Source organism: Populus euphratica, unplaced genomic scaffold (genome assembly GCF_000495115.2).
Source record: "Populus euphratica unplaced genomic scaffold, PopEup_1.0 scaffold850.1, whole genome shotgun sequence".
In the NCBI taxonomy this organism is placed as follows: domain Eukaryota; kingdom Viridiplantae; phylum Streptophyta; class Magnoliopsida; order Malpighiales; family Salicaceae; genus Populus; species Populus euphratica.
In genome coordinates this window covers 14,386-39,989 of record NW_011500708.1, presented here as the reverse complement: position 1 = coordinate 39,989, position 25,604 = coordinate 14,386, and the positions used below count along the sequence as shown (strand labels likewise).

Sequence of the window (25,604 nt, the reverse complement as noted above, 5' to 3'; positions counted from 1 at the left end):
TAAAAAATTGATTGACAAAAGACCCTTTACAAATATACTCTATTTTCCAACTAAACTAACACATGAACATATAAAACAAGGAATGCAGAGGAACAGAAAAGGAAAGATTGTAATCATCTGCCTGCTACCACTTTCACTGTCAAGTCGCTTGACGATGCTACTTCTTGCACTTCCAGAGAGATTTCAGGGTCTATAGAGGCTCTGACAGAAGTGAAAGTGGGTTGCCTAGGTAATGGAATGCTTGTTGTGCTGCTCTCCAGCATTAGCACAACTGATGCCATGGTTGGTCTATGAAGTGCAGAATCTTGCACACACAACATGCCGATTTGTATGCATCTCAGAACTTCGTTTTCATCACATGAATCTCGGATGGAAAGATCAACTATGTCCATTGCTTTACCTTCATTCCAAAGATCCCATGCCTGCAATCAGTCGGAAATTGGATCAGCGAGTGAAAACTTAGCAGTAAAAAACGCTGTGTTGTATCTCAAACCAGAGCCTAAATTGGTGACATTTTGCATGTACTTACATAAGCAATGAGGATCATGCGTTCTGTTTGACGGAAGCTAGTATTCCTTCGGCCACTCACAATCTCTAGGAGTAGCACTCCAAAGCTATAAACATCAGACTTCACTGAAAATAGGCCTTCCATTGCATATTCAGGTGCCATATAACCACTGCAAGATACAAGTGACAGTCAGAAAAATCATATTGTTGATTAGAGTTTAACACGAGCAATCTCATAGATATCAAACTTACTATGTTCCAACAACTCGGTTTGTGTTTATTTCACTTTGGTTTCCCCCAAATATTCTGGCCATGCCGAAGTCGGAAATCTTTGGGTTCATTTCTTCATCCAACAAAATGTTACTAGCCTTTAGGTCCCGATGAATGATTCTTAGTCTTGAATCCCTATGGAGATAAAGAAGACCTCTGGCAATCCCCTCAATAATTGCGAAACGTTTACTCCAGTCTAATAGCGCTTGCTTATCGGGATCTGCCATTGCGATCACAGGAATCAGAAACAATTAACAAGCCCCGTAGAAATAATTGTTTTGAGCTTTAACAACCCTTTTCTATTAAGCACAAAATATACGGAAGAACTCACCAAAAAGGAAGTAATCCAGGCTTTTATTTGGCATATATTCATAAATCAGCATCTTCTCATCACCCTGAATGCTGCATCCTAACAATCGAACAAGATTTCTGTGCTGCAATTTGGCAATCAGAATAATTTCATTCTTGAACTCCTGTAAACCTTGGCCAGAGATCTTTGAAAGCCTCTTTACAGCTATCTCTTTTCCTCCAGGAAGCTTTCCCTATTAATTAATATGAACAATACTCAGCTTTAGTGCTTGAATTCAGCTTCTGTTATATTCTGATACATGTACAACATAATTACTCACCTTGTAGACAAGGCCAAATCCTCCCTGCCCAAGCTTGTTTTCTTCGGAAAAATTGTTTGTTGCAGCTGCTAAACAGTTGAAATTGAACATTGGCAAATCTGAACCATTTACTTGGCTCCCTTCTATAACAAGGTCAGCAGATCCAGAAGCATCGGTTGAGTACTCTTTACTTTTACTCAGATCATAAACTGGCAATTCACATTTTGACGACGTGCAAGCTGACGTAGCCGCTGGCAAAACTGAAGATAAAAATTAAGAAGGTAAGATGTCATTTCTTGATCAAGACGGAAGAGATCTCTTAACCGATAATGAAACTGAGATTCTTACCTTTGAGACTTTTTTTGAGCATCCACAGAAGCCATATAGATATGGCTAGGAAGGCCAGTCCAGCCAAAACTATTAGTATTATAACATACGTAGGCATCCTGCTGCGACCTATACGAGAAATAAATCAGAAGATATCCAACATAAAAGGTAACTTGAATAAACTGTTGCAAGATTTCATATCTTTTTCTTCATCTAATTCACCTAGTCCGTTATCATGACAAACCGTAGTTGCTAAGTAGAAACATGCCTCTGCATCTTAACCTTTCATGATCATGTTCTGCATGTTTTGGGATTTTTTTCTTCAGAAAAAATGACGATCAGAAGAAGTAAAGAAACTTGGATTATGTGTTACAATTTGGAGCGGTCATGAAGCCATTATAGTTTTACTAATCCCAGAAAGAACCGCTGGATCAAAGACTGATTCAACAGGCCTTTTTACTTTCAATGATGATTGCAATAAACTTGAAGTTGTAATTCTATCAAGTTCTCTATAAATTCTAATTATAAACTACTAAATCATTTCAAACAATGAAAACAGCATTGGGAGAAAGTTTACCTAATTCAGAATCTGCGAGACGTACATACAGAGTGTTCCCACCTTCGACAAAACGCTGGACATCAATCAAGTCCCCATTCCATATCATGCATTGAATCTGACTGACGTGCGCATATGCCTTACATGAACAGTTATTTAGACACATTTCTCTGCAAGCATCCAAGGAGATCGACTCCACATCTGCAAAATCAGGCAACTTCAAGCCCCTTAATGTTTTGAATCCATCTTCTCCACCACTACTAGTGTTCCTCTGGCACTGTAAAGGAGACCTTCTTCCACATCCACCTGACCAATTTCCTCGTCTCCACTGATCTGGTTGCCTTGGCTCAAACCCTTCCATACATCTGCATTTGTGAGATCCTGATGAAGTACAGACTCCAAAATTGCCACAATAATTGTAATTCTCGCATTCTTCAGAAGGCTGTGATTGCATTACTTGCCACGTCTTTGCACTTTCGTTCCACCTTTTCTGCTCTTCAAATCCATTCCATGTTATCTGAAATCTCATCAATTCAGAATTATCTGATGGATTGTATGTAAAATAGAACTTTCCATCGCTTTCACGAGTGACCTTAAATCCATATCGGTAAGTGGTTAAAGCTGTCATATATGGAACACCTGAGAATATTAGTCCATTCCAGTGCCCACTTCTCCACCTTCTCCTCGATCGCTCCCAGACCACTATCTGTGGTGCTCCGCGAGGATCAACTCCCATGGTGAAGTTTCCTGGTGAAGGATCATTTGCAGATTTCCATGAAGTGAAGGCATGAATCTCTGCAGAACTTATAAGAACTTTCATGTTTGGCAAATAGGTGTCGGTTGGATTACTGAAGCTTTGCCAATAGGCTTTATCTGTCTCACCAATACTATCATTGCTCGAGAGGATTAGATTACCTGTTGGATCAAGCATCGCTGCTGTGTTATTAGACACTACTGAAGCATTACTTGACCAAACTGGACTTCCATTTCCATCTGCAACCAACAAATTCCCATCTTCACCTATCCTCAAGACTCCATCGCTACCGGAGATTGGTTTTTCTCTATTAGCCACCCAGATGGCAGCCTGATCCCGAATCTTGTAATACCTTATACCAAAATATCTTAAACTAGAGTTTCCAGGGCTAAAGAATCCCAGTTCAAAGTTCTCATCAACTGATATCAAGGACTCACCATCTTTTAGTGATTGGCCTCTTGTGAGTGTATTATTGGCAGCATGGCAAAAGGGAGCTAGAAACAACAAGGAATAAGAGACCGACAAGAGAAAAACAAGAACGGGGTTTATGCTCTTGCTGATCATTCTTCACAACCTCTGAGAATGAAAAAGATTCAGAGGAAATAAAGAACTAGAAAGGCAGAAAAGATGAAAAATAAACAGATTTTTTCAGAGGTTCTTACATTCAAAGGAGCTTCCCAAAATGGCTAGACATCCAGGTAGTGGTTTTGGTGGAAGCTGACGATAGTGTTTAGCTAGCTAGGAAGACAAGTTAGACTTGAAAAGCTTCTTTGACATATAGTACTTGTAGATCCTTCAACTTTACATAAACAATGTAGCTTGAAATTAAAATTTGCTCTGATATTTGACCAATAAATCTTTAAAATGAAATGGTGGAGAGTTTTGGTAGGTAATCGTCAATGAAAGTTCAATGACATTGACATTAGTAAAGGTTGACTTCTTATTTTTTTGTTTTTGACTACCTAATACAAATGAAAATGTGGTAGGCTATAAAACATGATAAATGGAACCAAGGATTCAATTTTATTATTATTATTATTTTTGGCTGCTTGTTTTTTTTAAGAATTTTTAGGTAGTAAACTTTGTGCTGCATTTTTTGATATCCCAAGTTCACATTTCATTTTCTTCTTAGCTTTCCATCGAGAACATAAGAATTTGTGTGCAAGTTCATATTTGTTAAATTAGGTGCAGTGTATTTTGAAAATGTGTTAGAGGTTTAATTTTGAAATGTTTTTAATAAATACATTAAAAAATTATTTTTATTTTATTTTTAAAAATGTATTCTTAAATTCAGCACACCAAAATAATATAAAAATACTAAAAAATTAATTTTAAATAAAAAAATCAAATTTTAAACAAACAATATTTTAAGCTAAACATGCCCCATGGAATGTAAGTTTGCACCAAAAAATACTACCTTAAATAATTTTACATCACCTTTATATTTTTCTACTAATTCCCACTTGTAAAATGCAAATAATAACCATTTAAGTTGTCAATAAAGATAAAAATATATCTCAAGTCTAAAATACTGTTTGGCTGATTTTTTATATAAAAAACATTCCTAAAGATCTTTTTTATACAATCCACAGTTTAAACTACAATGATAAATGAATATTAAATTGAGAATTGCAAAAAAAAAAAAAAAGTAGGCAAGAAAAGGAGAAATCATAACAGGGATTGTACCTAATAAAGAAGAAATTCCTTCAACTCAACTAAAACATTTCAAAAAATATTTGGGAAAAAGAAAAGATCGTTAATAATTTAGTGCTTTAGCCATCAAAGCATAGCTGCCAGAGTCATCAAATTGGACGGTTTCTTCCTCTTCTCGGGTTCGTTCTAAAGTGAAGTTGCTGTAATGATTAGAGAACAAGAAAATGTTTCTATGGCGGCTAAGGCCTAAGAATAAACTGATGGCCCTTTATTTGGACTGTAATGCATGGAATGGAACCGATAAGGGAATATGTGGGTCTATCTTCATCTGTGGATGATGCTTCCTCGAAATACCTAACATTCTTGCTTTGGCAAAAAAAAAAAAAAAATCAAGATAACTAGAGTGGAAGATAGAAGATCAAATACATGATTCGTTGTTCGGGTAAAAATTCTCAATTAATTTACTAATTTGAATATAAATGGTCTACTTTAGTCTAACAAAAATAAAAAAGAAAAAATTTTTATTCCTATCAAAAATTTATTCCTATACTTAAAAACCAATTAGAAAAGATACAAGAGAAGAAGAAAAAGATAAAAAGAAGCTAACTACAAGATACCTTACCATTTAGATAAAAACGAAAAAAACAGTTTTACATATTGATTTTGTTATATTTTAATTTGATTAATATTTTGATTATTATTGATTTGATTTTTAATTTTTTTCTTAATTTATTTTTAAAAAATTATAATTCTTTTCAATTTCATGTTTCAATCAAAATATTATTTTTATTTTTTATATCAATTTTGATTTTTTTTATTTTTCTTAATTTTGTTTACTAAATTTATTCTTCTTTTCAATCTCACACTTCAATCAAATAATTTTTTTAATTTTAATTTTTATTCTTGTAATTAATATTTTTTTTAATTCTTTTATATACTTATTTTTTTTTCAATTCTATTCTTTATTATTTGATTGATTTAGAATTGAATTTTATAATTTTTTTAAATTAAGTATTCGAATCTAATAATTCAGATTATGAATTTAAAAAATTAACACGAGTTTTACGAGATATTTTAAGTTAACTTGACTTTAATTACTAGAGTTGCAGGTTTATCATATTAATTTATGTTAATCAATGTTAATCAGGATTAAATTTTTATAATATTTTTTTACTTCATTTTATTCTTTTATATATTAACGGGCTTCATCCACTATCATTTTTTTCTAATTAAATTAAAACCAAATTATTTATTTCAATTAGATCTACAATCTAAATCAAGTATTTTTCTATCTTTTCTAAAGTACATCTTGTGTAGATAAATATTATTTTTTGCGAGAAAAAATAGTTTGGTCCGCAGCTTACCAAGGCTAGTTTAATCCTAGGCGGTCTTCAACTCGAATCCCCGGATGCAACAAGGCATGGTTTAATAACCAGGCAGCTATTCAATGGATTTAAAAAGCACAACTTGGAAAGATAATCAAATATGAGCAGCTTGTGGTCTCCAACTTTTAGAGGGTAAAAAAAGTTGCATAAAAACACACAAATGAGGCTCTGTTTGACCAAATCTTTTTTAAATTGTTTTTTCTTTAAAAAAAATATTCAATTAATTTTTAAATAATTTGAATATACTCATATAAAAAAATAAAAAAAAATAAAAATATATTATTTCTAATAAAAAAAAAAGACTTTGCGTTACCAACTACCCATCTTCAAAAGAAATATCGCTAGTCGCTGTATTATATACAGAAGAGGGTAAACTAGTAGATGAGTACGGCCACGGTGTGATGCACCGCGACAAGTTGTTAAACCTACCACGTTGCCCTTCAATCCCAAATCCTCCATAATTTCATGTGACTATCACAGAAGCCGGGGCCGACCTGTCTGTGAACTGAAGAAGAAGAAGAAGAAGAATAAGCCATGCTTGTCTTTTCTTCTTCTTATTCTTCTAAACCACTCATCAGTTTTTTGAATACTTGAATCATTTTTTGAGGGAAAAAAATGATAAATAACAAGAAAAAAAATTCAAGAAAATCGTGTAGCATTAGATTATAATTTTAATAGGAAACTTAATGATAGGTCCCACAAACATAATAACTCAAATGTATTCTAAAAAAATTTATATATTTTTTTTATTAATGTGTATAATCGTTTTCATAAAAAAAAAATCTTGAGTATTTAACTAAAAAATTTTATTCATCGATAAGAAGAGGAAAACACATCAATTGCTAGTCCACTAATTCCATGAGAAAATCTTAAGAGAGAGACATATTATGTCTCATTATTTGACTTTTAAGTTTTACAGTTTATAGTTAATATTTATTTATTTTTATTAAATTTCTTTGAATATACTAAATTCATATAAAAAATGAGTTCTTAAAATTAATTACCTCGTGGATTGTTGTATAAATTAACTAAAAAAATACTCTTATCATGGAATATATATATAACTAATGTCCCATGATTAAGTTCTTACTCAAACTAGTTTATTTACCAAAAATATTATTATTATTATTGTTAATTTCTTACCGTCCAGATCACTAGTGCATCGATCCACCGGCCAAAACAAAGAATAGTATAATCAAAATTCTGTATTCAAGTCACCACCATCGAACCTTTGACCTCCTGGTAATAATATCAACGAATGTGAAACAAAAACCAGCAGGCCACAAAAATCAAAATTGGCTGCATGATTGCTGTCCATATACTGCACATTCCATAGCCAGAACAGAGCATAGTTTCTATTGATATAGCGATTGAACACTCACCAGGCCTATCTTCTCTATATCCTCTTCATGACTTGATCATGGCATCAACTTCAAGTCCAAAATCAGACGATTTTGGCACAGCTACCTGTATGGAATGCACCAACTATCATTTCTACTTTGGAAGATGATTTTGGCACTATTTTTTCAGTGGGTCTTTGGAAGATGATTTTGGCACTATTTTTTTAGTGGGTGTACAGGGTGGTTGATGGTGGTTGAGAAAAAATGTTGACAATTTGCTACAGTACATCCCTTGCCCAAATTTCAAGCTACATTTTCCGTGTCAAATCAGTTGGAAATTTAGAAACTAAGACACTCAAAACCCTATTTAGAATTTCAAAATTGAGAAAATCTTGTTTGACACTAATGTGATGCATGCATGAGGGAGGGCTAGTGGCTCCTATCACTAGTATACTATAAAGCTTGATGAAAAAACATCCTCAGAGGCGGGAAATTTTGAACTGAATACTCAAAAGCCTATAAAAACTTGCAAGTTCAGAGGACATTTTTCGAAAATATAAATGTAATGAACGGGTTTGAGGGCAGGACTATCACGAGTACAGTTTGAACATTTTTGTAGAAAAGAGAGGACTAAAGTGCAAGCCAAGTCTTCAGATGAGAAAAGAGGGAGGCTGATCACACATTTGGTCCCTGCATTATGCTAGTTTGATTCAATGAGTCCCTCCACTACTAATTTTATTTGACTGGAGTCAAACGCGTTTTACCAGAAGCATCATTGGTTTAACATTGATATTTTTTATGCTGTTGAAATAGAGTTTCAACGCCTAGACAGGCGAAGCTATGATCAAGACTCTCCATCATAGATGTATTAGCACTAATTTGTTTCCATGTATATGCATGACATGTGTCCATATTGAATATTGGCTTGTTCTCCAATTTGTTAGAGAAAAAAAATGCTTACAAAATGAAATTTGATTTTTCTATAATTAAAAATGATTAATATCATAATTCAATTTTTAAATTTTTCAAAATATATATATATAAAAATAATAAATAACAAAAAAAGAAGGAATAAAAATAATTTAAGAATTGGTTTAAGAAAAGTTTGAGGACTAATAAAGATTGAATTATAAATGTGGGAGTTAATTAGTTAAAAATTAAAAGAATTTATAAGTTTGGGAATTTAATTAAATTTTGAATTAGTTCAATTAATAAAACCAGGAGCTTAATTGTTAAATGTCAAAAGTTCAGGGGGCAAATTGAAACTAGCCATTTCCAGGGATACAAACGGAGCCGTTTCAAAAAACTATTCATCACCTTCTTCCTCAGGAATCGTTTCAGCAGTGAAGGCACTAGAGTCGTTTCAGCAGTAAAGGCACCAAAACCGTTTCAGTCATGGCGCCAGTCTCCCGGCTGCTATCCCTCGCCCCCACAATGCATGCCGTTACCAAGCCACGACCGCATGGCATTCTCTGGCCTTATAAAAGCCAGAGAAAGGCCACAAACCAGAGGTGGGCAAAGAAAAAAGGATGCAAACGCCAAAAGAGAAGATCAAGGGACAGAGGACGTAAAAAAAACTGAGAACTTAGACCGGAAAACCAGAGGAGGAGGAAGACAGAGAGAACTGGGGAGAGCATAAGACCAAGAACAAAACACACACAGACGCGAGGGAACAAACACGGGAGAAACAAACAGAAAACACAGAGGAACAGAAAACAGAGGGAGATAGGGAATCAAGGAGAACAGACAGACGAACCACACCAGCAACAAAATCAAAAGAAAGCCAGAGAACAACAAAGAAAAGACTAGAGGAAGGGAAGCAAGAAGAGGCTAGTCGATCAGCAACCGCATGCCTTCGCCTCTAGCTACCAGGTAAGTTCTTCCTCTTCCCCACTTTGCAAAATCATCTCATTTGTTACTGTTACAGTGCCCGGCCGTCCAGCCCAGCCCATACGGGCTGAGTTGGAGCTGCCCCAAAAAACCGAAGACAAAAAAAAACCGGGTCTGGCTGGGCTCCAACCCAAACCCTCTATTTTAATCATTTTTTATTTTGATCTTCGACCAAATAAATTCTTTTTATTATCATAAAATTTCAAAAAATTTATGAACCCTTTTAAATTTATTTGTAGGTCCCTCATGTTTTTTTAGGGTATTTCACTGTATATTGATTTATGAATTTTTATTATGAAATGCAAATTTAGTATTCAATTTTTTTGTTTTTGTCTTTAAAAAAGATATAAAAAAAATATGTATGCTTTGTTTTAGATTCATTTTATTGTTTTATTCACTAGCGTCACAGTCAAAATTATCATATGTTTTTTTGTTACATAATATTTATCAATGTTAGAATTAAAGATATCTGTAGTCAAATATTCACTGACATCAAAGTCAAGAATATTATAGGCAGACCAACAAAGATAAAACACAACAAACCTTTAGCAATTTAAGATAACTAGCGATGCAGTCTGCTTCAAGTAGGACACTTAAAGGGTGATAATATCTTCTTTTTTGCATAATTAATCTCATATCATAAAATTTCTGCTGACCGGTTAGGATTCCTAATAACCATAATACTATGTGGTGATTTCTTAAACAAGACATTTCCAATCAAAGAACAAGATGCAATAAATCTATTCTTTCTTGCAATTTTGAATTTTTAAAAGTCGTCGTGATGTCAGGTGCGACAAAATAACAACTCCATTGAAAACTTTTTAGAACAAAGCTTCATTTTTTTATCTTATTATTGCTATCTTGTTTATTGTGCTTATTGGTTTATTTTATTGTCTTTAATATTTTAGCATGCATCCTTGTTTATATTATCATGCATCATGTTAAAAGTATACACCTTAAAATCTAAGATAGGTGGGAAAGTAACAATACCCTAACAATTTTAGCCTGGGTAAGACTCGTGAAACCATCCAACTCTCGCTTGATTTGTTTACTTAGAAGTGGTTGATATGCCAATCTGATTTTACTCAAGGCCTCTATCTTCACACTACTTGTAAGCATTATATCTACCTTTCGAGGATGATCACTGAGCATGCGAGAGATCCTTTGAGACTAGATAGTAACCTACCTCTTGATGCACTAGATGACCCTTGTCACCCCGTGAAGGGCAAGCCCATATTTCATATGTTGATTCTAGTCTACTTAAACAGACATTGGGATCTGAATCTAGAAAAGAAAAATTTATAGCTTAGCCCGAACCTATGTTCACAACTTCCTTCAATCCATAAGATCTAGGGACAAATGAGATGTCATTTAAATTTCAACAGGCCATGCATTTCCAACCAGTATATCCTGCGAGAATGTTGTTTACCATTGAATCTATAAAGAAAGAATCTTACAAGATAGTAAAAGAATATGATATAAGTAAATTGGTTGTCCTAGAGTAAAGGATAATGCATTTGAGGGAACTCACTTGTATGATCCCATGAAAGTTGTTAAGATGTGTTTGGTACTTAACATGGTCATTCCCAAAAAGTTTAGAGTGCTAGAATTTATCAAATATACAAGAACTTAATGCCCTCTAACTTATCTTAAAGCATAGTATAACAAAATCATTAAGGTGATTGATGATGAAAAAATATTGATTCATTTCTTTCAAGACATCTTAAGTGATGTTGCTCTTACTTAATATATGTGGTTTGACAATACCAAGATGAAAAAGTAGAAAGATTTGACTAATGATTTTATTAAACAATATAAGTTTAATATGAACATGGGCTTTAATAGGTAAAGCTTGCAAGCGATGGAGAATAATAACAAGGAGTTTATAAGAGAGTTACCCAAAGGTGATGTAAGACAGCTGCATAGGTTAATCCTCCTTTGTTGGAAAAAGAAATGATTAGTTTATTTTCCAACACTTTTAAAGCCCTGTATTTTGAGTATATGGTTAGAAGCTTTGCACAACATTTCATTAACCTAGTTGATATAACTGAGAGAATTGAACAAGTTATTGGGATAGGTAAGATTGTTGACCCGACTAAGAAGAATAATTTTGACTAGAAAAGGGAAAGACATTGAAGGTGGTTGCCAAGACACCTACCCTTCCTATAGCTAATTTCTTCATACCGATTCCTAGAAATCAACTATCTTGAAGATAAAACTATTGTAATATTAGGTCAAGAATGGTGTATATGTGACCTCAACTGACTGTTAAAAAAATACCCTTATCGAGGAGATGAACGACTGGAATATTCTAGAATTTTCAGTCAATGATTGTTACATATTTAGCATTTTTATGTGTTACCTTGTTAGTAATCACAACTCAAGATGTTGGCATAAGATCTTTGTTATTAAACCTCTTTTCCAAAGTTTCAATGAAATAATAAGTTTGTCCTTCAATTGTGTTTACAATCAAGCATTATTCATTTTCCTGAGAGAGTTTTCCTATAAAAACTCACAAATAAACCTTTGCAACCGTGTATTATCTCATAGACTCAATTTATTTTTTTTACCAAAATCTTTTCTACTAGAATGAATTTTGAAAATTTGAACTTGTTTTTGGTTTAAAAAATAATTTAATGCTTATTTAAAAATAACATGAATCAAGAAACTCCTTCATCAGGATGACTAAATTCTAAACCAGAGAATATGAATAGAAAAATGAATAGTCACCCTCACACTATAACTCTTTTGCCAAATGTTTTAATTGAATGAATAATGACACATAGTGAATTTGTTGTTTATAGACTCATGAGATGTATCTTTTTGCAAAGTCCAAACCATCACTAGATAAATCAAAGTTTATAATTAAAAGGCACATCTTCAAAGGTATGGGTGCCGCCCATTCATTAAAGTGTGTGAAACATGCGCCAACAACTTTTTGATTAAAAAATAACAAATAAAATGTAAAAATATTAAAATACCTCTCATGATCCTCTCAATTATATAAAATACTCATGTAAATAATATCAAAATACCCCTAAAGGAGAAGCTTCTTCTTTACTGTTACGAATATTGTAAAAAGCTAAGAAAAATTTTGATCAACAACTTTAAATTTTGTTACCTCTAAGGGTAAAATAGTATTTTTACTATGTTAAAAATTAAAAAAAAAAAAATATTCCTTAAATGACAACTGAGCCAGATAATAAAATCTAAATACTTCTAAACTAAAAATTTAAATTTAATTTATTAAAAGATAAAAGGGTAATTTTATTTCAGTAATCTATTATAATTTTTTATCTAAAATTATAGTGAAATCCCTAAGTTTTTTTTTATGTTTATGTGTAAGTTAGGTTGGGTTTTTGGGCTGATTTGTACTTGGAATTATACTTGTTCCAAGAATTACAAATTCCATGGTGGGCGTTCATTTGATAAGTCAATGGCTCTTGATCTAAACTATTTCACTCTTGTCAAGGGCACGTGATGGACAAGATATGGGGTTTGTCTACTGCAAATTTGTAGCATTTCTTCTTCTCTTCCTGCTCTTTTTCTGTTTCGATTTTGGGGTTGCGGTAGATATCATTACATCATCTCAGTTTATCAAAGATCCTGAAGCTATAGTAACTGCTAGCAACATTTTCAAACTGGGATTTTTCAGTCCTGTTAATTCCACAAATCGTTATGTTGGAATATGGTACAATGATATGCCTTCAGTGACTACAGTATGGGTAGCTAATAGAAACAAGCCACATGTGGTCAAAGGACACCACTAGAATGCACAGAAACACAAAATATAAGAGAAGTGAACCCAAAAGATGGGTTCTTGAAGCTTGAGATGATCAAAGTACCAGACTTTGCAGAGTGGTCATCTCTGTATTCAGAACTAGAATGCAGAAACGAATGCTTAAGTAATCGTTCCTGTATAGCTTATTCATATTACAAGGGTATTGGCTGCATGTTGTGGACCAGAAGCTTAATTGATATACAGAAGTTTTCCTTTGGTGGGGCAGATCTTTACCTTCGCTTAGCATATTCAGAACTTGGTCATGCTTCATATTTTCTTCTTTTGTGCTACTGCTAATGTTTTGTGTACCAGTATTCATGTTAGAAGTTGATGCAGCCGATCTCCTCGAGTAGTTTGTTTTGTCAAATAAATGTAGCAATTTTATTTGCAGATAAAAGGAAAAGCATGAAGATAGTTATCAGAATAATAGTGATTTTCGGAACAATTGCCTTTTCAATCTGTGCATTTCTTTCATGGAGGTGCATGGTTAAACATGGATGTAAAAGCTTTTCAGTATTAGTTTGTTTTGGGTATTTAGAGTTTTGCAATTTCAATGATGCTTACTCTCTGAATCTTAATCAGAAAGGAAGAGGAAGAGCCAAAGGAACAGTGGGGGCAAAGTTAAACTCCAGGAACTACCAGCTGTATTCAGTTTACAATATATGAAGGAGGAGGATCGCATTCACTCAACTCAACTCCCATTATTCATTGCTGCCCTTACAGCCGCTGCTGCCCTTCTCTCTTTCTCTCTTATCACATTTTCTCTCAATTCTGCTTATCAATGGCGCCTCTATTTATAGGCTTTAATAGCAGCTCCTCCTGCTCTTTTGTCAACAATGGTAGCCATTTTTTAGGTGTAACGTCTTTGACAATCTCAAGCTGCCATCAATAACCCACCATTGTAGCCTCTTTCTTTGACAATGGCAGTCATTCTCTTCTAGAGGATGGACTGCAAATGCTGCCACATAAGTGGCAATATCCTAACACAAGTACTATCTGATCCATGTTTTCAAGATGAAATTTTTAGAAGCATGCATATAGGTCTATTGTGTGTTCAAGAGTTTCCAAAAGATAGGCCAGCTGTGCCTACAATCATTTCAATGCTTCACAGCGAAATTGCGGATCTTCCTGCTCCCAAGAAACGTGCACTTGGTTTCGATATGGACTCCCTTCAATGGAGCCAAACGATATGTTCTAATGACATGTCAATTACTGTTATTGGAGGGCGATAGGTAACGAGTTTGAGGCAATATTTTTCTGTTACATGTAAATCTAGATCACTTGTGTAAAATATCAAAATGTTAAATGCTTCCCTTTTGGATCAGTTTTAGCATCCACTGATGAGTTAATTGACTTGATCTTCTACTACGATGAAGCCTGCATTTACTGAGAGGCAAATTCGTCGATAAATAGACCATTCAATAGAAGAAACATTAAAAACTTGCTGTTAACATTACAGAAGGCCAATAGACTGGAGTTCCAGATCAAAACTTGAGTTCCTTAGTTCATACATTATCATAGTTGTTGAATAAAGAAGGATAAACACTGTAGCATATTGATAGGATCTTACACAATTTGAGTAAAGGACTTAGCTTGTACTTGTTCTGTCTACTGTCATTTCTGAGAGGTAGCACCTAGTATACTTGTAGCATATTAGCATGTCATCGGGCTTCTGAATCCGACACTCAAAATATCAGTGAAGGAATTAGCACGTCTGATGTCAATGTGCCTTTGTAGACAAAACTAGTTGCTTTCTCTCTTCTTCTGTATGTTGATTGATAGACATAGTTATTGATCACAAATGACTAGATAAAATTCCATGTTATCATACACTTTTTTCTTCTTCATTTTGAGATGATTTAGAGGCTTGGTGTTATGATCAGTATATGTCTATGCTGCCACTAATCAGGACAATGGCCCCGAGTTGGCTGTAACACATGGGTTTAGGCCTGGTGTTATTATTAATCTTATTTTTGGCTGTACGACATGGGTTTAGGCTTGCGTTTTCCAGTTTTATTGGTTTCGAGCAATATTTAAAAGATTATAAATAAACTTTCAATATTTTTTTTTTATAACATGTATATTATGAGATTTAGCATAAAAGTGGTGTCTTTATAAAGTAGCTTCTACGTTGCTGATCATGGTTCTAAAATCCGGACTGTGACAATACTGTTGCCAAATTTGATTTTTCTCAAGTTGAAGCCCATCAATGAAACAAAGTCAATATCGATGGCTTGCAAGGAATCTTCCTGCCTTGGTAAATAAGCAATGCTGTTTTATCGATGACCCCTGCCTTGGTTCTTTCGTATAATTTTCTGTTCAGCGGTGCCCTGGTATTGACCTAAGTTCAAAAACATGATAATTTCTTGATTTTTGTACGCATTATTATCATCATGATTGACAGCTGATGGAAAAATTGACTCTGCTGTGTTCTCTAGACAAGTTGGGCTATGATTGATACTATTTAGATCCCTAGACAAGTCTCCCCTAGGTCTGACCCAAACGCCGGTGAGGGAAGTCTTCATTGGCGCTTGAGCTAGGCCCAAGCACAAGGGAAGGTTTTTTTCTCTTTGCTGCCAATTGAGAAAAGTTAATATTAAAGCCTAGTAGTGTAATGTATCCCATGCTCATCGAGAATTAGCAATTAGAAATTATGGGACTTGGCAGAGGCAAAATTTCAACGGCTCTGCTTCTCTTAGCATCTTTATGGGACTTGGCAGAGGCAAAATTTCAATGGCTCTGCTTCTCTTAACATCTTTTTGCGTAGAGATTATCACTGCCATAGATACCATCACATCAACGCAATTCCTGAAGGATCCAGAGGCTATAGTCTCTAATGGAAGTATATACACACTGGGATTTTTCAGCCCTGTTAATTCCACCGATCGATATGTAGGAATTTGGTTTAATGAAGTTCCTGTAGTGACAGCCATATGGGTAGCTAATAGAAACAAACCTCTAAATGACTCATCTGGGATTCTGGCCGTATCCAAAGATGGCAATCTTGTAGTTTTGAATGGGCAGCAAGAGATTCTTTGGTCAAGTAATGTGTCAAATTTTGTTTCAAATTCAAGCGCACAGCTCTCCGACACCGGAAACCTTGTTTTGCGAGATAACAACAACGAAGAAATCATATGGGAGAGCTTCCAACATCCTTCCGATACATTCTTTTCGAATATGAAATTAAGCGCCAATAAAAGAACAGGTGAGAAGATACTTATAACATCATGGAAAGGTGCTACTGATCCATCTATTGGAAGCTTCTCTGCGGGTCTTAATCGCCTAGACATACCTGAGATATTCATATGGAAGGATAATTATCCGTATTTTCGAAGTGGTCCATGGAACCGTCTGGTCTTTATTGGAGTTCCTTATATGAATTCTGCTGCTGTTGATGGGCTCAATCTTGTAGATGATGGAGAAGGTACTATTGATCTAACTTTCTCTTATGCTAATCAGTCTTTTTTGTCGAGCTTTGTTTTGACTTCACAAGGACAGCTAGAACAAACACGTTGGGAGCATGGCATGGAGGATCGGATTGTTCTATGGAGTGTTCCAAAGTTTGATTGTGAATTTTACGGCAGATGTGGCCTTTTTGGAAGCTGTAATGCACAGGCATCACCTATCTGCAGCTGTTTAAGAGGGTTTGAGCCAAACAATCCAGAGGAATGGAATAGAGGAAACTGGACTAGTGGCTGTATCAGGATGAAATCATTGCAGTGTGAGAGAGTAAAGAGCGGAAGTGAAGCTGCAGGACAAAATGATGTCTTTTTGAAGCTCGGTAATATGAAGGTGCCTGACTTAGCACAATGGTCTCGTTTGACTGAAATTGAATGCAAAGACAGGTGCTTGACAAATTGTTCTTGCATAGCATATGCGTATAACTCTGGTATTGGTTGCATGTCATGGATTGGAGATCTGATTGATGTACAGGAGTTTTCCACAGGTGGTTCAGATCTTTACATTCGAATGGCGTATTCTGAAATAGGTGGATCTTTTGTTGTCTTCCTGATTTCCTAGCAATCTTACAACGTGGATCTTTTGTTGTCTTCCTGATTTCCTACCAATCTTAGTTTAAAAGCAGTTAGTTAATTGAAAGATTTCTGACTTGCAGATGGAAACCATAGGCGAAAAGTGATTGTCATGGTAAGTGCCGTTATAGGAACAATCGCCAGTGCCATGATCTGTGCTCTTTTGACATGGAGGTTCACGTCTAAACATAGAGGTAATATACAAATTCTCATAAATCAAATTAATAGATTGGAAAAATATGCAATTTGAACTAAAACTTGTGTCATGAATCTAACTCAGCGAGAAAGGAAGGAGGAGAGAAGTTGCATTCTGATACAAATGAAAAACATCCATCATTTTTGGATAGAGACATGACTGGAGACAGCAGGGACCATGTTAAACTGCAGGAGCTACCACTATTCAGTTTAGAGAGTCTGACAGCTGCAACAGACGGTTTTGATCTTTCAAATAAGCTTGGCCAGGGTGGTTTCGGTCCAGTGTACAAGGTAATGCTGTTCCTCTAGAGCAGTTTTTATGGTTATTGAACTAAATTGAACACTTGATAAAATATGATGTGATTATCAAGGGAAAATTGTCAGATGGAAAGGAAATAGCAGTGAAAAGACTCTCAAGAGCATCTGGGCAAGGGCTCAAAGAATTTATGAATGAGGTTGAGGTAATTTCTAAACTGCAACATAGGAATCTTGTAAGACTTCTTGGTTGCTGTGTTGAAGGAGAAGAAAAGCTGTTGGTCTATGAGTACATGCCAAACAAAAGCTTGGATGCATTTCTCTATGGTTAGAGCTGATTGCCCTATCTCTAGGAAATATAATTAAGAGATTTCTGTCTTTGATCTAGTCATTTATTTACCCTCTCACACTTTTTTCTGGGCTGCAATTTGTCTAGATCCTCTCAGAAAACAACTTCTGGATTGGAAGAAGCGCTTCAACATTATCGAAGGAATCTGCCGAGGTCTCCTTTATCTCCACAGGGATTCTAGACTAAGAATTATTCATCGAGATCTAAAGGCAAGCAACGTTTTGTTGGACCCAGAACTTAAGCCAAAAATCTCAGATTTCGGAGCGGCCAGGATTTTTGGAGGCGATGAAGATCAAGCCAATACCATAAGAGTTGTTGGAACCTAGTAAGCATCCTTACCTTTCTGAAATTCCAGTCATTTTACAGAATCACGTTATTATCTAAAACATGTCTCTCATATTTCAATGTTGCTGATGTGCAGTGGCTATATATCCCCTGAATATGCAATGGAAGGTAGATTTTCTGAGAAATCAGATGTCTACAGCTTTGGAGTTTTGTTGTTAGAGATTGTAAGCGGGAGAAGAAATACTAGTTTCTATGGGAATGAGCAAGCTTTGAGTCTTTTAGGATTTGTATGTCCATAAAACTCAACGCGGCAGTCATATGTAATGCTTGGATTTCATTTCTGACAACATTTAAATTGCTATTTTCTTATTTGTGCTACTACTTTCACTTCGCAGGCATGGAAACTGTGGAATGAAGGCAACATTTCAGCTCTAGTAGATCCAGCAATATCTGATCCGAGTTCGCAGGTGGAAATATTTAGATGCATACATGTAGGCCTATTGTGTGTTCAAGAATTCCCAGAAGATAGGCCAACAGCTTCTACTGTCGTTTCAATGCTGAATAGTGAAATTTCTTATCTTGCAACTCCAAAGCAGCCGCCATTTGCTGAAAGGAAACACCACTTCAATGAAGAAAGACCCCATCAAAACGAAGAAAAGTGTTCCATCAATTACGTGACAGTCACAGTTGTTGATGGCAGATAATGAGTTCCCGTCACGATTATTTTTCTTGTAACATGTACTGGTAGACAATGGATTTTCAAAGCTAAAATGTGCAAATGCTAAATATTTTTTATACTTCCATTCTATTAAACCTAGTATGGCCTTACAAGTTGATCTGATAAGCTACTGATTCAAAGCTCGGTCTGGATTAGGTTTTATTTTGAAGGTATAAACCCAGCTCTATTTTTATTTTTTTTAAATTAGTTTTTATTGTATTTTAAAAACAAAAGCAATTTCATTTTGAATTAACTTCAATTAAACTAGCAAACCTGGAAGTTGAGCCTTGGAGGACCCTGTAATCTGCTCAACATTTTTAAGTTGTTCAGCTGGATAGTGAGAGGTAGACCATGTTAAAATGCTAAAATTTAATTTAGCAGGATTTTGGTTTCCGTAATTTAAGATTTTCCAACATCAGTCCTATAGTTTGCAAGAATTCCAATATAACCTCATGTCGATAATTGTTGATGAAATTAAGCTAACAATAAGCACATTTGCACATCACCTTTTGCAGTTCTTTTGTTTCTAAGATCCTTTTTTGGGATATTATTGCATGAAGAAGAGTTGGGAAGAAAAGGACAAGAGAAAAAACATGAAAAGTGAGACAAAAGGATGGAAAAATGGGCACTTCATTTGATCCCGTTAGCTATTTACGGGTCAGAGATCGAATTGGAAGTCTTTTGAAACAACATGTTAATATTAGAAAACTTTTAAACCATAGGGACCAAATTGAAACATTAAGGGATCTAAAATACAGTTGATCTTCATTTTGAATTAACTTGAATTAAACTAGCAAACCTGGAAGTTGAGCCTTGGAGGACCCTGTAATCTGCTCAACATTTTTAAGTTGTTCAGCTGGATAGTGAGAGGTAGACCATGTTAAAATGCTAAAATTTAATTTAGCAGGATTTTGGTTTCCGTAATTTAAGATTTTCCAACATCAGTCCTATAGTTTGCAAGAATTCCAATATAACCTCATGTCGATAATTGTTGATGAAATTAAGCTAACAATGAACACATTTGCACATCACCTTTTGGAGTTCTTTCGTTTCTAAGATCTTTTTTGGGATATTATTGCATGAAAAAGAGTTGGGGAGAAAAGGACGAGAGAAAAAACATGAAAAGTGGGACAAAAGGATGGAAAAATGGGCACTTCATTTGATCCTGTTAGCTATTTACGGGTCAGAGATCGAATTGGAAGTCTTTGGAAACAACATGTTAATATTGGAAAACTTTTAAACTATAAGGACCAAATTGAAACATTGAGGGATCTAAAATATAGTTGATCTTTTACTTTCACGGAGGAAACATTCTGACTGGGTTAGTAACACTCATTGTTCAACTCAAGGTTATGGGTCATGCTGATGAGTTTCTGAAGATTCATTACATACATTACCATTTGAGTAAATTATAAATTAGTCCCTCTAGTCTTAGTTAGTGTTTGAGATTGCTACACAAAGTATTTTTTTTTTTGTTTAAAAAAATATTAATATTTTTATTTTTGATATAAAAACGTTAAAATGATAAAATAAAATACTAAAAAATATTAATTTAAAAGTAAAAAATAATAAATTTAAAAAAGGATAGTCCAACCGCACTCCAAAGCTACATTTTACAAAATTAACTAAGTAGTTCTTTTAATTTTAAAAATTAATCAATTAGTTTCTTAACTAGTGTTGATTATGTTTAATTTAATATTACTTTATTCCAAAAAAAATGTTTTATTATCTTATCAATCTTATCATATTATTTACTTATTTGCTGTCTTTTTTCAACTTCCAAAAAACTAATATGAAATTGAAAAATAACATGAAATAGATGAAAGCGTATAATTAATCAGTACTCTTTGAAACTGAAAAACATATTACTTAATTTGTTTTTGAAGGTTAATGAGAGAAATTTATAATTTATTCTGATTGGAATACCAAATAACATGGGAAGAAAAAGTAATACATAGATATACATCTTCACTACACTTGTGACATGGTTAGATGAAGAGAAGTAAAGTAAAAAATAACCATGAACACAATGACTAGGACGTGAACAAAATAATAGCAAAAATGTTAGGCAGATGGTGGCTTTATATATATATATATATATATATACACACGTCTCAACGCTCCATTACTGGGGTATGAAGAGGGAATTGTGAAGGATATCTAGCTAGGGTTACTAATGGCCTGAAAATTAATATATATGTTATTGATACCTTCAGGAAATAATAATGGCACAGAGCTATAAAATGGTGAATAATTGAAATATCTTTTTCGTAAAAGGGCTGATTCTCCTTTATCGAAATTTTCCAGGTCAGGGAAAATGGGTTAAAAGAGGTCAAATCTTGATTAAATAAAGCATCAAACACCAAATTCTCGGAGGAATAGTATAGAAATCGATGATGTTTTAAGCACTTACATAAGCCCATTACATTTACAAGCACAAAATAACCAAACAAAATCTCGTATAATTCCTCACAAAATCCCTAAACCAGCTAAAACGAAACAAATGCCCCAATTGTTTATTAATCTAATTTAAAAATCACAAAAATAAAAATAAAAATAATAAATAAAAACAAAACCATTTAGGATTTTATTGTTATTGTTGTTGAACCAATAATTTCCAAGAAAAACTAGGGATACTGGGATCATAAACTGTGTTTGGATGGTTTGCTTGTATGTGGTCCTTATAGAGGAGATCAAAAGAGGAGAAAAAACATATAATTCAGTCATTTATCATTAATCTTATTAACTAAATCCCTTTACTACACATTTAGTTACAATTAAGACCCTTCATCTATAAAGATGCTAGGGTTGCTTTTTTAGTCACGTGCGTGGTTTAGTCCTCAATTTTTATAAGAAAACAAAAAGTTTTAGTAAATTACTAGAACTGGCCACATGCTTTGCTATGGAGTTGGATATTTTTTCGTAAAAAAATTATGTTTAAGTATTGCAAGGATGTTTTTCATATAAAAAAAATCCATGAATTGGATTATTAGTCTAACTATGTTAAATAAGTTGGTTTTAGTTTAACTAAAAAATAAAAACTAAACAATGATAATAAATGAATCAAATAAAAAATAAAAAAAGCAACCATAACTTGAAAAAAAATATTTTTTTTCAAATTGAAAAAAAAAATATAGCTTAATTATTAGTCAATTTAATATGGAATAAACAAAAGGCCCAAGTCAACCCAAGTGTAAGATCCAAATTCTTTGACCAAGTCTAAGTTAGCCCAATAACCCAACCTAACCTATATATGTATGTGTGAGAGAGAAAGAGAGACTAAAAGTTGTTTCTTTTTCTTTTATTTTTGCTTTTTTCTTCTACTTTTTTCTTCTTTTCTTTTCTTACCATGACTTATCTCTCAAAATACCAAGGGATTTAGCTTTCTTTAAACTTAAGCTTTTAAATTTTGAAAAGGATTGAAGAAGCAAGTATTATGACTACCATGTTTGTTAAGTATTATGATTACCTTGTTTGTTGTTTTTGATTGGGGATTTGATAGTTGATGAATTCAGAAAATGTTTTAAGGTTTTAAGATATTTAATACATATTGACTTGATATATGGACGAATTAAAGGATTTATTTTATGTGTTAAGGTGTTAATTAGACTGAACCGAACTAGGTTAATGTCAAGATTATGGGTTTGTTGAAGAACAAAATATTTGTTACTTTTGGGTTTTGTAGATTCTTGACTGGTAGGTCAGGATTTTGAAAATCTCGACCACCAATTGACTAGTTGGGCTGAATTGGTCGATTGGTTCATATGTTATAGTTGGCTAACCGGTTGATTCGTATAATAGTCACCCGGTTGGTTAATCTGGTCCAATGGTTGACTCTATAGTAACGGTTAATCAGGTCTGTTAGGTTCGATCAATTTAGAATATATTAAAAATCGATCAAGTGAATCAGTTCAGCTTTATTATTATGATTTGGTCTCTAACTTTAGGGTTTTAATCTTTCATGTTATGTTGTTATGAGTCATTTTTTATTGTTTTTCATATCCGTTATGGGTTTTGCTAACGTTCCTCCTAGCAAGCTTTAGTAATCTTTGGTTTTGCATTTGTTTATTTGCTCTGTTTTCAGTTGAGTGGGATAATTTCTAATATATAGATATAGGTATGAAATGATAAGTATTATTGCTATTGTTGATTATATAAGGCTGATTAGTTGTTGTTATTATTATATTTTCTTCTTAAATACTCATCATATGCTTGTTTGATTTAAACATGGTCCATATATCTTTTATATTTATTCAAATGTGACCATGCTTGTATTGTGAATCTTGATAATAAACGTGAACTCTATTAATTTTATTTGTTCATTTGAGCTTATGATTCTTCTTACCACATTTAGGCAGCTGGAAGAAACTCTAGACTAAAGGAGGGTAGTTAGTTACTCCATGCCAATAAAAAGTAGTTAGCCTATGTGTACATGATGTTTTATTTTTTAATTAGTGAGTAGGGTGTTAGTACTATGTGCACATATATATTCCTTAATTGATGAATAAGATATTAGTAATATGATATATAATTCTGACATGTATACTTCTTTTGTATACCATTTAATATGATATCTTTGATATACATATCTTGTTCGGTACTTGATTTATGTAATCATATTCACTTATCTTAAAATGTATATTAGCATGTATCATAGTTACCATTTTTCACTGAGTGTTTGGACTCATCTTTTCATTCATTTTTTTCAGGTTTTTAGTTCAATTTCAGTACCAGGATTTTCTGGTTCTGTTCTTTTTACTTTTTGAGTCGGTATGCCTCGTTTATTCCTTGAGGCTATTAGTTTAAACTTTATTAGTTCTTCATAGATACCCCACAAAATGATTTTAATTATATTTTCAATTCATTTTGCAGGGGCGGAACTAGGAGAAGGCAAGTAGGGGCCCGGGCCCTTACAAAACATTTTAAAATTTTTTATTTTTAATATTTTTAATTTAAATAAATAATTTTTTTAATAATATATATTATTATATTAATTTTGGCCTCCCCTGTAAACTATAGTTGCCTCCACCCTTGTTGTTTTGGATTATTTATCAAAGAGATGGATTTTAATTTATTTATTGAATTCCTTTGTTTTGGATATTTTGTTTTATGCTATATTATTTATAATTTTTATGATATCAAATATGTAAGTTATGAGGCTAAGAGCAAGTAAAGCACCTTGAGGTGCTATATTTGCATTGTTGACCAGTTATTAGATGGGGAATTGTTTTGTGACATAATTAATTGAACTTTTTTTCATGTTTTATTTTTCTTAAGATTAGAAATATTTCTACCAAGAGTATTTTTAAATTTGTTTTAATATAACTCTTATTTCTCATTATAAAACTCAGAATTTATTAAGGATTTGGTTGTGTCTAAAATATTGTTGTTTCATTTAAGAAAATTAAAGCAATTACGCTTGGAATTAACTTGGATTAAATTAATAAACCTACGAGTCGAGCTTTAGGTCAGGCAAGACCCCAACCAATTGATAATTATGATAAAAAGGCCAAAACTGAAATTCATCATGTTTATCGAGGACTAATATGGTATAGTGAAGGTATTTGAAGTGTCCATGTAGGCAATCTTCTTGTCAATGCTGTACAACATGTGCATTGTTTGATTTTGGTGATAGCTTACTAACCGTAACACATAGAGATTCATGTATTAGAGGCTAAATTTATTCCCACTATTACATTCATGTCTTTTTATGGGTTGCATGCTGCTCCACTAGGAAAAGATACCATGATGATTCTAACAACAAAGTGAAGAAGGAATTTTCGACCATCGAAAGACATTGTATTTATTGTTAGATAGCAATGGGCATCTCATGCATGCTGACATGTATTACATATTCAATTCAATTTTCTATTTAATAAATATTTTACATTGTTTATTTAACATCCACTGTATATTTTTGTTTCTTAATCATTCTTAATTTTAGAAAAATCAAATTTCATTTAGTTTCTAATCATTTTTTTCTCTTACAAATTGGAGACCAAGCCAGTAGTCAATATGGACACATGTCATGCATAAACGTGAAAACAAATTAGTGCTAATAAATCAATGATGGAGAGTCTTTATTATATCTTTGCCTATCCAGGCGTTGAAACTCCATTTCAAGATTTTCTCAATTTTGAAATTCTAAATACGGTTTTGAGTATCTTAGTTTCTAAATTTCCAACTGATTTGACACGGAAAATGTAGCTTGAAATTTGGGCAAGGGATGTGCACTATGATGTGTTGAAAGTAAATGGATAGAAAGAGACTATAAAGCCCTTCAAGAGTTAGATGTTGAAATAAATAAATGAAGTAATTGAACAAAAAGTTCATACATATAAATATTAAAAAAGAGAGAGAGAGAGAGATAAGCAATTAAGATTGAAAAACTGAGAGAAGAGAAGAAAAAGGAAAGAAGAAGAAGAGAAAAGAAAAAGATAAAGGAAAGAGAAGAGAGTTTGAGAAAATAAATTTAAAGGTAAGATTTAAGTTTTAAAATGTATAAATGTATGTTCTTTGAGCCTTAAACTTCTGTTTTGATAAATGTTAGGTTTTGAAGATTGTATTTTGGGTTGATTGATGAATTAATTTGAATGTTATAGAGTTGATTGTTATGGGTAATTGATTATTTAATTGATTATAGAAGATTGTAGGTAAAGATGATGATTTTGAGTTATGATTTGTGTAAATGATGAATTTT

At 33.3% G+C, this 25,604-nt stretch overlaps 2 protein-coding genes and 1 long non-coding RNA gene across 6 annotated transcripts; 2 read left to right on the top strand and 1 right to left on the bottom strand.

Annotated features, from left to right (window-relative positions):
• Nucleotides 1-3,905, bottom strand: LOC105116079 (G-type lectin S-receptor-like serine/threonine-protein kinase B120). Its single transcript, XM_011013258.1, has 7 exons — nt 2,290-3,905; nt 1,734-1,841; nt 1,407-1,645; nt 1,109-1,319; nt 760-997; nt 530-677; nt 1-422 (listed from the first exon to the last, which is right to left on the bottom strand). The coding sequence occupies exons 1-7, from the start codon at nt 3,584-3,586 to the stop codon at nt 114-116; spliced, it is 2,550 nt and encodes an 849-aa protein (XP_011011560.1). The 5' UTR covers nt 3,587-3,905; the 3' UTR covers nt 1-113.
• Nucleotides 3,906-12,766: 8,861 nt separating this feature from the next.
• LOC105116074 (uncharacterized) lies at nt 12,767-14,400 on the top strand. 2 transcript variants are annotated; one of them, XR_840464.1, is made up of 3 exons: nt 12,767-13,330; nt 13,463-13,570; nt 13,654-14,400. It is a non-coding gene; the product is annotated as an uncharacterized LOC105116074 (long non-coding RNA). The 2 variants fall into 2 exon arrangements; XR_840463.1 differs by lacking the exon at nt 13,654-14,400 and having other exon boundaries at nt 13,463-13,604.
• A 772-nt stretch (nt 14,401-15,172) lies between these two features.
• LOC105116073 (G-type lectin S-receptor-like serine/threonine-protein kinase At1g11330) lies at nt 15,173-19,030 on the top strand. Of its 3 annotated transcripts, none has more exons than XM_011013252.1 (8): nt 15,173-15,740; nt 15,794-17,059; nt 17,186-17,296; nt 17,383-17,588; nt 17,669-17,879; nt 17,989-18,226; nt 18,323-18,473; nt 18,582-19,030. In XM_011013252.1, exons 1-8 carry the CDS (start codon nt 15,725-15,727, stop codon nt 18,888-18,890), a joined length of 2,508 nt encoding a protein of 835 aa, XP_011011554.1. In that variant the 5' UTR covers nt 15,173-15,724; the 3' UTR covers nt 18,891-19,030. The 3 variants fall into 3 exon arrangements, with proteins under 3 accessions (XP_011011554.1, XP_011011555.1, XP_011011556.1); XM_011013253.1 differs by having other exon boundaries at nt 15,173-15,745; nt 15,799-17,059; XM_011013254.1 differs by lacking the exon at nt 15,173-15,740 and having other exon boundaries at nt 16,385-16,495; nt 16,570-17,059.
• The last annotated feature ends 6,574 nt before the right edge of the window (nt 19,031-25,604 follow it).

Coding starts and splice junctions, on each gene's coding strand:
- LOC105116079 (XM_011013258.1), bottom strand. CDS start 3,586: ATGATCAGCAAGAGCATAAACCCCGTTCTTGTTTTTCTCTTGTCGGTC. Junction 1,842..2,289: donor TCTCGCAGATTCTGAATTAG/GTAAACTTTCTC, acceptor TTTCTCGTATAG/GTCGCAGCAGGATGCCTACG. Junction 998..1,108: donor CCTGGATTACTTCCTTTTTG/GTGAGTTCTTCC, acceptor TCGCAATGGCAG/ATCCCGATAAGCAAGCGCTA.
- LOC105116073 (XM_011013252.1), top strand. Junction 17,297..17,382: donor GTTCACGTCTAAACATAGAG/GTAATATACAAA, acceptor AATCTAACTCAG/CGAGAAAGGAAGGAGGAGAG. Junction 18,474..18,581: donor CTTTGAGTCTTTTAGGATTT/GTATGTCCATAA, acceptor TTCACTTCGCAG/GCATGGAAACTGTGGAATGA.